Here is an 11,697-nt window from a genome sequence, read left to right as displayed (position 1 = left end):
AGCAGATAAACATAAGATTTGTATCCTCTTCATTATTATTAAGGTTGCCAGAAAAATAGCCTTTTGGCTTTTATTCTGAATCATAAATTGCTTGAAATAGACAAAAGGAAAGGCTTTTCATTCTTTGAACTGCCAGAAAAAGGCAATCCTTAATTTTCCAATTAAGGATTGCCTTTTTGGAATTGGAAATTCCTAGATTCGAATTCCAACATGGAAATTTGATCTTGTGAAATCTTTTCAACTGTGATCGAGTTTAGCAGGTCTCAGAAGAATTAAAAAAAAAAAGCGGCGTTTTCTTTCATGCAAAAACAGAAATTCAAAGACAGAAAGAAACAAACATATCAATTCTAGTCCCTTCTTTATATTAAATAAGGAACCTGAACATAAATGACAGAGAAAGCTTTTAAACACATGATCAAGCAAGAATTTTCTCCAAGTCATTCGCCGTCTTATTTCTTTGTATAAACTCCATCAATCACCTCCTAAACCCATTATCCTCATCACTACACTTCATTAAGGTCATCTTCTATTCAAATGATTGCATTTCCTAGTAATTTTAGTTTATTTTAAGCGTAAAAAAAAGTGACGTAAAATGGTTGATTGTAGCAACCAACTTCGAATTTGATGTTATCCATCTATTTTCCTTTTCGTCATCTCGTTATAAAGGATGTAGTTGCAATTGTTTATATGGCGCAATAATTATTTTGCTTTCATACAACGATATGTCAGCAGTTGAACTAGACGCTGGAGGTCTGTTGTAAAGGTACATAAGGTTATGTTCGTTTTGAGCGAGAGGTCTCTCTAATGTGTTTCTCAGAGAACTAAGGCTTCACGAGTTATGAAATAGTTCAAATACCTTGATTAAAGACTGTAGTGATTATTGTGTTCACTGTTCCAGAGGATCAACATCATACTAACCGTAATCATGGATGCAAGAGAACTATCCGAAGTAAGTGTTTATGATAAAATCAACGAGCAAAAAAAAAAAAAAAAAAAATCCTAGCTTTGTTGTTTATTATTTATCAATAATATTTTTCCTGTTAATATCTCCTATTTAACCACTACTGATCTAAGTTAAATAATTATCATCTCTGTGACAGAGGAAAACAAGGAAACGATGAGAGATAGAAAGAGAGCATCGTAGATAACTGACGCAGGATGCTAAAGGGTTATTGGGAAGTACTTCTTATTTTTAATGCTTTATGATATATTAGTATGCATCGAGCAAGCATGTGTTCATTTATTAAATCTAGGAAAAATCCGTATTAAATTAAGAGTTATAGATCTTAGAGTGTGATGGTCAGAGTTGACTACATGCAATAAACGAAACTAAGTTCTAATTACGTTTGATTCTATTTAATGTTTTTCTGTTCTTGAAACTGCACTGATGTCAGCTATTTTCGAACTCACAACCAAAAATAACACAAATAATTCATGTGAGCGAAAATATTAAATGCATTCTGGATATATTAATGACTAAGATTTGTAGTAAAGTCGTTAGTAGTGAAGTTCAATATGTTTTAAATTAACTTTTGAGTAAAATTGTTTGGAATTAGGCGGTAGCGATTAAGGCTACGAAGTCACTTCAATTTTATCTGCTAGTTTCGTGCGTGCATTTTTCTGCAAAACTAAAACTTATCAATTAACGTACTCTTCAGTAATTTAGACAAGGCGTTTTGTTGTTATGCAATATTATGTTCGTATTTATTATGAGAGTTAAAGGGAAGCCATTCTCTACTCCTATACTATTAGCTAGCTGTATACTCACTCGTATACTAGCTGTATACGAGTGAGTATACAGCTAGCTAATGATGAGATTTGAAAGCATCGTAGGAAGAGAGAGAGAGCATCGTAGATAACTGACGCCATGTTGTGATCCTAAACCTTACCTAGCAGAACAGTGAGTCTACAGGAATCAGCTAAAAAAAAAAAGTTAAGGGAAAAGTTCTAGTTGATCACAAGAATAGAACTTATAACGACCTTTCATCTGGCGGTCTGGCATATAAAAGTAGAAAAGCTGCCACAAAGATACACAGACATCGTTTAAAAAATAAGAATATTAATATTAGTTGCGGTCAGCAGGTGACTATCACATATCTTGCATATCAGCTTTGCAGAAGTTTCGTTGATGACCTCTTACTCTTCTGTTACCTCAAATGACTGTTCAAGGTTATACACCCTCTGTCCAAAAAGAAACCGAACTTTTCAAAAATAGAAGAAACTAGTGGCGATACCGGTTATATCTTTTTGTTGTCGAAAACAGCAATCTTCATTAGTGTTGGCAACTGTTTATGACATTTGTTTCATTAGAAGCCGAGTTATAGTGCCAACAGTGACAGTGTGTTTTGACGAACGGTCGGAAAATGAGTTTCAAACAGAGAGCTGCGATCGACTTTTGCGTTAAACTTGGTAAACGTTTTACCGAAACATATCAAATGCTTCAAAAAGCACGTAATATGAATGCTTATCCCATACTCAAGTTTACGAGTGGTTTAAGCGATTTCAAAGTGGTCGTGAGACGCTTGAGGACGACAAAAAGCAGGACCGTCCTAAAACTGGACTCAGCGAAGTTAACATCCAAAAAGTGTGTGATTTCATCAAAGAAAACCCGAAATCGTCCGTGAAATTGATTGAAGATGAATTGGGGATTACAAAATCAACTGTGCACAACATTTTGAACGAGAGTTTGGGCCTTCGTAAATTGAATTCGCGATTTGTTCCCCACAAGTTGACCGACGACCAAAAAAATGTATCGAACTGAACACTGCAAGGACCTCATTAAAACCGCTCGTAAGGACTCAAACTTCCTTGAAATCGTTACTGGTGACGAAACGTGGTGTTTTGAGTATGAGCCCGAAACAGAGTGCTGAGTGGAGACCACCAGAATAGGGACATCCGAAAAAAAGTCGCTTGGAGAAGTCAAAAGTAAAGACAATGCTGATTTGTTGCTACGATTCCAAGGGCATTATCCACAAAGAATTCGTTCCGCCTGGCCAAACGGTCAACGGCAAGTTTTATCTCGAAGTTTTGAAGCGATTGATAACGAGAATTCGTCGCGTACGGCATGAATATCGTAACGGCCGACCGTTCGTCAAAACACACTGTCACTATGACTAGGCTTCTAATGAAACAAATGTCATAAACAGTTGACACAACACTAATGAAGGTTGCCCCTTTAGACAACAAAAAGATAACAGGTGGCGCCACTAGTTTCTTATATTTTCGAAAAGTTCAGTTTCTTTTTGGACAGAGGATGTACAACCTATTTCTATTATGCAGTATGGATATACCATTGATGGCTGGCTTATGCGAGTAATAAAGCAAGGATTGAGTTGCAAGGGTCAAATGAGGACCGCAAATATACGAGTTATGAGAAATACAGATTCTGTATTTCTCATAACTGTATATAAATGCAGTTATGAGAAATAGGAAATACTGTATATAAAAAAAAAATTCAAAGAAAGACGGAATTATCTGAAATATCATTTTCCATCTCACAAGGAACTCAAAATGAACTAATACAGAGCCAAGTTACAACACTGTTCAGAAAAAGGTATCCTGGCCCGTTTCTTTATTAAAGAAGGTGTAGTCAGAAAATAATAATAATAAAAAAGCAGAATAATAAAATTTTAGCATCATAAATATTAGACAATAAAACATTGTCAGAAGTATGTTGTGCAATTTGTTTACAAAAGATATAAGCTGCGATCACGATTGGTTAAAAGATTGTGTTGCACTTGAACTGCTGCCAAAACTGCAATATGTTAATCGACTCACCTGTAAAAACCTGATTCAGTAAAAGTCTTTTATAGAAGGAGTTACTCTGCACCATGACTTAGCATGTTTCTGTAGGCAGTAAGTTGCCTTGCCTAATATCCTTTCAAAATACATTCGATATGGCTAATTAATGAATATCAACGGACTGGTTATTCCTTTTTCCTGTACGCAGAATAGAACAGAATGTATAGTCTATAAACAATTGTTTTATTATTATTATTATTATTATTTTTTTTTTTTTGTATGTGCGCAATTACACCGTAAGGTCTTTTATCGTTGTGTTTTTAATTCAAAAATGTTCTTTATCAAATGAACAGTCTTGATTGTACACAAAGTAGATTATATTCTGCCACGCAGCTGCTGAAACGGGATTTTTGGAGGAAAAAAAAAAGCTTTCCATATATTATACGTAAAAATCTGAGTACAAGAAGTTACGCGAGATGGTAATCAAGCAATAGAGTAAAAAGGACGATTCAAATTATTAGCATTATGTTGAAATTTTAACGTTTCAGTATTGACAGCCAACGTTGTGGCGTGTAGATGGTAGCAGTAATAAATAACGACAATTACGCAATAACTTACATGAGGCTATTTAGCCCTAGTATCTAAAGTATCTTCAATATGACTTCCAAATTATAGAAGTTACAAAAAAAAAAAAAAAAAAAAAAAAATCGAAAAACGCGTAAGCTGTTCGTTCATCTCATCGTGCGTCAGCAAAAAAAACTCGATTACGGAATGTGTAGAGAACAACTACACATACCGGTCACCACTGAATTAGAAATCTTTGTGTATGGAAACGTCACTTACGCAGCGTATATGCAAATAAAAACTTTTTAAGAATGCTGCTGGTTAGTAATCATCAACAGTGTTAATCAAAATAGGACAAACAAAGCATCTTTCTGAGTTCGATAAAGGACTTATTGTGGGCGTCATTCAGCTCGAGCCACGATTTAAAAAAAAAAAAAGCAAAGGTGACTGGTTTCGCAAAAGGTGAGATATTCCGGGTATTTAAACAGTGGAAAAATAACACACATTGTTGTTTAAGAAGGGTAATATGTGACAAGAACAAGATTTCTGTCATCTGAGAAGGCCTGTACGACAAACATAACTTCCTGTGTGTGTGCAGCAACTGACCGAAGCATTTAAGGAAGGCTCTTCCCAATCCATTTCTCCGGGAAATATGCGCAGGGAATTAAAGAGGATCGGTATTGTCTGTCGCATGTCTGTACGTAAAATAAAAGTTTCTACTTCAGTGGCCGGTATGTGTATTTCCCACAATAGGGAAAATTTTGGACTCATTTCTGTTCCGATTCAGACGGCAACTCTTTGCATAAACGATCCATAAGATAACTACTTTTGTAAAGGACCTTCATCTTTTTTTTTTTTTTTTTTTTTTTTTTTTTCCTCCAAAGGACTATGTTTGGTGGAAAAGGCATGTTCTGCAAGTCGCGACTGTTCTGGCTCATGGAATTATAATCGAGGTATTCATCACTACGTATAGCCACCGATCTATCAGTTTGGCCAAGATATAATACACACTGGCAAAGAATTTTATAGACTCCAAAATAGGTTAAAGGCAGTTTTTTTTTTTTTTTTAGGCTCTGCAAAGGATAAAGAGCAGAAATCTTGTTAAAGACTACCTGTAGACCAGCCGATCTAAGCAATTTGACTATTCCTTCAGAGACGCATTTAATATAAGGAATAGTAGCACGATGGGAGGCAGTGAGAGGGAAACCCACTAGCTATTAACGACTTTGTTGATATAAGACTAGCCGAAGCCATTAGCTAGGAAGATGAGCTTAATATAATATATTTCATGATACAACAGTTCTTCAGTAGAGTACAAAGAGTGTAGCTCGATGTACTAGAAGATTATCGAATTACTTTTCTAGACGTTTGTCAACCAATTGTAGCCTTCACTTCTCCGCTTTCAGAAGGAAAATCCATACTGAATTTTACATTCAAGCTCTCTCACATCATCATTGTCAAAAATCTGGCACCATGAAGACAATTTTAACCACAATGTAGTTAATAACTTCAAGTTTAATCCTTCTTAGTGTCGGGTAGTTATCACCATAATTTGGATACGGAATTAGTATCAGTATCGTATCCTCGAGGCAGGATGATCTTTTCTAGACGCCAATGGTATTTAGGGATGTATTTTTATTTATTATTACGTGACACCTCCAGGTAGTCCATCGAGGCAGGGTACCTACTCTAGAGCTCCTCGTCTATACAGCTCAATCAATTACAGCAAACCACATAATCTACACCAAGGTTTCTCAAACTTTTCCTACAATGGAACACTTCACAAATCCTGAAATTTCAACGAAACACCTTGGTTAGAGTCGAGTATCATCGGTCTCGTATTCAATGTACAGCTAAGTGCACACTATCGACGCAGCAGGCTGTATGGCATCGCAAAAATGCGACAGCACACACACACTACAGGCGTGCCGAACCGTATCGCATTGACCTTGCTTGTGACCGCACATTTCCCAGAATAGATACCTCCGTGCTTCACTCGCGCTCGGAGGTGTCAACAACTGCGGGCGGCTGAGCTATGCTGTGCTATCAAAGCCAGCGTGCGCTGGCCTTAATAGCACAATCCACGCGCAAAGTGCGGAGCGCCTGAGTTTCAAACAAGTTTGAACTTGTCGCAGCATTTAAAGCTATTCAATGCTCACATTTATTTTTGATAATTTTTCACGAAACACTTAACATAGTTTGGGAAACGCTGATCTACACCAACGCCATTAATATTTCCACAGACAATCACAAACATCCATGTTCACGGCCGGATTCGTACCCGCGGCCTTTTGGCTGGAGAGCGAATATGCTGAGCACTCGGCCAACCAGACCAGCTATTTAAATAATGTTATTAATTTTTAATATTTTTTTTTCGCTATTTAAGTCTAACTGAACTAGTATGTTACCTGTATAAGTTAAGGAATCTTGGATTGTTCATAACGATATCAGACTGTTCACACTGAAAATATTCTAGACTAGTACTTCTCCAAGTACTAGTCGAAACATTCCAAACCAAGGCTTACATCGGTTTTCTTGGCAGGATCGCAATATGCAAACTCCACATTACCCGAACCAACATGCAGCGTCGTTTTCAGTAGTGCCAAGAGCGTGTACAGTACGAAGCGGAAGCTTGGAAAGCTGTGTTGTGGAGCGACGGATCACGTTACACTCCCTATCGAGCAGATGGATGTGGGTGTGGCTGCTGCTCGGTGAATGTCCCTTACCAGAGTGCCTGACCCCAATTATGAAATTCGGAGGTAGCGGTGTGATGGTATGATCCTACTTTTCCTGGTTTTGGCCTCAGACCTCTATTTGTAGTGCGACGAACATTGAGAGGTATCTGAACATTCTAGACAATGCAATGTAGCGTTCCTACGGAAATGACCATTGTCTCTTTCGGCAAGACACTGTGTCATAGGGCTGCTGCTATAACTGCGTGGTTTGTGAACATGAATTCACCACACTTGACTGTCTCTACAAAGCCCTGATCTCAACCCTGTTGGATGAAGCGTCCTGTTGGGTCAAGGAACGTCCGCCCCACCACAGTCCACGATCTCATTACATGCCTACAGGAAGAATGGTCCAAAATTCGCATTGATCGCTATTGTACTCTTGTGGAAAGTATGCCCCGTAGGATTGCTTCAGTCATCACAGTGAAAGGAGTTTCCACATCATATTTAGGTGGGCGCCGTGGCTGTTTGTTCCTGACACTATGGTGTCCGTTGATTTCTTTCCAAGCAGTATATTTTGATCCTGTAAATGGATTACCAATTTGTTATATTTGAAGCTTGATTGCTCCAACTATGTTATTCCCCATCTATACCAAACTTATATATTTAAGTCAGTCGTGGAGTAAGATAACAATGTAAAAGGTTAGAATAGTGCATTGACTACGAAATCAGCATGCTGTGTTTATCCAAGAAATTAAGCTCAATTATAAAAATAATAAAATATTTACTGTAAATAAATATCTACTACTGAAATACAATTCTCTAGATTAAGTCATTCTCCCTTAAAAGATCTAACATTCCCTTTCTCGATAGAATTACAATTAGTAAATTAAATTGAACTTGCACTCGAATGGTGCAACGTACCGTCGTTCTTCCTGTTATCATATATCACTTGCTTCTCATATACGAAGACTTGATATATTATACTGTCCTTCAATTATTAATTTCATAATTCTGTATCCTTGGAGAGTAGTTAAAGATGCGTATAAAAACTTTTTCGAGAAAAAGCTTTTATACGCAGAAACTACCGAGTTAAGAGAACTTAACTCGGTAGTTTATTAGACCTTTCCGGCTATCTCCTGCTTGCCTACCTCTTTTTTTATTCGCGTTTCTGTCACCAAGAGACAGAAACAACTAATGCGCATGCCCGTTACCGAGATTAAAGCGAAACTTTTATTATTATTATTGTGACACCTCCAGGGAGTCCAAAGAATCAACTTTTATTTATTTCGCGTATAGCTCACCCATGAAAGTTACATTAATCCTTAATCTATATAAATAACATAATTATAATATATAATAATAAATATATGTACTATAATAATACACTCATAAAAGAGACACTCAAAGCGAAACTCGAATGACAAAATGGCTGTCATTAGTACAGATTACACGTTGCGAGTGTTTGACAGGAACACTACTGTAAACAACATAAAAATGAATAAATAATTACTAATAAAATAAAAAAAAAAGTAATATACACAATATTTCTGTATCATTCCCTATTCTATTTTATTACGCTACCACTTAACCACGTGGTAGCTCCGGTAATACTAAGCATGATGCATCACTAAATACGAACACATTTAGATTATTTATAATATAACAAAAACGTATTTCATTGTACACGTTTCTGTGGTTTAGCAATTCATAAGAAAAATTCCGGTAATTGGAGCACATATTTATTAAGATAAATGACAATAAAAAAAACAAACCCGACAAGTTTCGTAAGTCGTTTGACTTACATCTTCAGGGATCAAAGGTAACTAAAAGTTTAAACACAAGAAATGAGAAATTACTCAAAATAGTTCATTCTATGCAGTTGTGGCCGTCTAACTGTTCATTAAATTAAATATCCAAATGCAGATTCAGTGCAATGCTAAGTTTGAACAATGCTGGATGCTATCACGTTCTGTTGTTCACGTTCACATTGTCCGAGGTCTGACTTGGTATATTTTTTTTTATCAATGGCTTAATAAACATGTAGTACAATTACCGGAATCTTTTTTAAAAATGTATTTCGCATTAATGAATTTTTTCGCTCAGTATATATAAAACTGTAACAACTAACATAACAAGTAAATCGATTATGTGAGTTTTTTTTACAGTATGCGTAAGTTGTAACCCCAGAGTATGAGGCACTTTTTTTTTTACTTTTGTTTTTGTTGCAGATAAATGCAGATCTAGTCTATAATTAATTTTTCAATAGCTAAAAAAAAGTAAAAAATAAATAAAAAATCTAAAGGAAGAAAGTTTAAAACAAAATATGTCAGGAATGACTTCTAATGGGACTATATTCATCAAGTACATATAATAGACATCTAAACTAGTTGGTATAACATTAGGTGTATTTCTTGAGCTTTTATGGTCAAGAAAATTAAATTTTTTAACAAAATATGTCTCTTGGCATGTATCGACTGCCCGCTATCGTTATTCGTGTTTAAATGAAATATAACTTCTAAATTGCTTCAAGGGGCGGGGGGGTACTTCGGTAAAGTTGGTGAAACACTGGTCTATACCATGTCTATGCTGTATAACTTATATATCATTATTACAGTGTGTGCATGCGGTAAATAATTCTACTTGAATGTTTTGACACTTTGAAAACAAAGGCTTGGATTGTGTGGGAGGGAGGGAGTAGAGGTTGTTTGGAATGGGGTGGATTAAAACCTTCATTTCCAGCAAGAATTATTTCAGATATTCGTCAGAAAAGGCGTTCGAATCAGTGGAAAGAGATCAAATCATGGGAAAGAAAACTAGAAATCAGGAGATCGTTTGCTGGTATTTCACTCAAGTGAAGATACAAGACTGAAAATAGGATAGTATGTGGGGGGGGGGGGGGTCTTCCGTAAAAAATAAAAAAGGAACACGATTATAATCTGATTTACCAAGAGAAGAGCTGATAATCATATTTTGGATGGGAAACGGATTAAGAGGAGATCAAAGAGGTTTGGAAGATGGTGAGAATTATGGTGCGATTAAGATGTTGGTCCATATCCTAACAGTGAATTTCTCGGTGTGTTTTTAGGCATGCTGGAAAAGATATGCCGCTTTGAGTTGGACATCGTAGTTGTTAAGGCAGACTACGGTGCCGTTTGAACTAACAAAAACAAAGTTTCGGATGAAATACTTAAAACAGGAATTATTATTCAAATTTGGCGAGTGGTAAAAAAAAATTAAAAGAAAGAAAGAAAAAGAATATAAATGCAACAGAATAATGTAAGGAAATTTTGGGCCAGAGAAGATCACAAAGAAAGAATTTCGGATTTGGTACAGGTATTAAATATGGTGAACATCGTGAGATAAGTAGTACAGATAGTTGACGAGGATTTTTATGACTTATAATTGTGGTTTTGATTAAAAAAAAAAGGTTAGGTTTTGATTCCGAATGAGTCGTTTGCGATAATACCACAAATAGTGAAGTAGGTGTTATCATTGAAATATTTGTTCTTGTAGATTTTTTTTTTTTATCCTCATTTTTGTAATGCCTCACTATGGAATGTAGTACGAAGACAGATGACTCACGAACATGTCTCGTCATTGTATGGTTTTTCTTATTCCACATTCCGTTGATCCATTCAAGTCACCATCTGGTAGATTAAGTGGCAGCAGGATTATTCTTGATGTTGTGAAACCTGCTATGTTATCGTGTTTTGGGGCTCGTAATATTTAGCGGCAGGTCTGCGAGACTGTTTTATTGTTTAAACCTCGACTGTCCTTCAAGGGATTTAATATCTTCTTACGTGGACACATACAAGGAGGAACAAACTGAATGTCCCGCTTCGGACACCAAAACCTAACAGCCATTTCAGGTCCAGTTCAGTTGAAAGAGGAGAGGAAGCGATGAATGTTATCTTATTTGATTAGCCTAGATGACGTTTCATCCGAATAGACGCCTTTCTGCCAAAAAAATCAAGCCCGGAAGGTTAGATTGGTTTGGCTTCCCTGAGAAAGGCTGTGGTGCACCATTCGGCCAAGTACATTAAAAGATAATTCACCAGCGCCATGCCAATACAATCAACTCGAGCTAGCTGAATGCATAATTTCCCATTAATTATTGACAATTTTCATGTAGCTAAAAATATTTATTCAGTATCAATATGCGATACTGAATAAATATTTTATTCAGTATCGCATATTTTTTTTTACTCCACAGATGCAAGTTCCAAATTTAGAGAAAAACTCCGAAGTAAACCACCATGTGATACCTATGCAGAACAAAGAGAGCCAAAACCATGCAAAAGTTACTTCTAATAATCTTTCAAAGAACAGCTTAAAGAATTATGATCCTTGGGCTTTACCAGAATTGCAGGATTCAGGACCACCCTGGTCAGGTAAATCGTTTTTTTTTTTTTTTTTTTTTTTTTTTTTTTTTTTTTTTGGTTAAATGGTTTCGTGGAGAAACATTGATGTTTTAACTGTGAATGAATACTCGATTTTTATCAAAGTTGAATTATCATCCCTTTTTAATTAAAATTTCTTGAGCATAGTAAACAAAATTCAAGGAAAATTTTTCCATGTCTATATTATAGAAAATATTTTTTTCTCAGTCAGAAAGAAGCTCTGACTAGCTCTATGGGAATGGCTTTTGCATCCATTGTGCTAGGCCAACTAAAGAAAGACTGTTCTAGGTTCAATTCTAGTCGCCGACTAGAGGAAC

At 36.0% G+C, this 11,697-nt stretch overlaps 1 protein-coding gene across 1 annotated transcript in view; it reads left to right on the top strand.

Annotated features, from left to right (window-relative positions):
• The first annotated feature begins 925 nt into the window (after window positions 1-925).
• Window positions 926-11,697, top strand: part of LOC150098897 (sodium-dependent phosphate transport protein 2B-like) — a 70,092-nt gene continuing 59,320 nt past the window's right edge. Inside the window, exons 1-2 of the mRNA XM_090405771.1 lie at window positions 926-949; window positions 11,194-11,371. Of these exons, the coding sequence (XP_090261897.1) occupies window positions 926-949; window positions 11,194-11,371 (202 nt within the window). The remainder of the gene's footprint in view (window positions 950-11,193; window positions 11,372-11,697) is intronic.

The sequence above is a fragment of the Typopeltis vanoorti genome, chromosome 15, assembly GCF_054136105.1.
Source record: "Typopeltis vanoorti isolate ZY-2024b chromosome 15, IOZ_Tvanoo_1.0, whole genome shotgun sequence".
Lineage (NCBI taxonomy): Eukaryota > Metazoa > Arthropoda > Arachnida > Uropygi > Thelyphonidae > Typopeltis > Typopeltis vanoorti.
The sequence above is the reverse complement of the archived record's forward strand: the minus strand, read 5'-3'. Positions and strand labels throughout refer to the sequence as shown.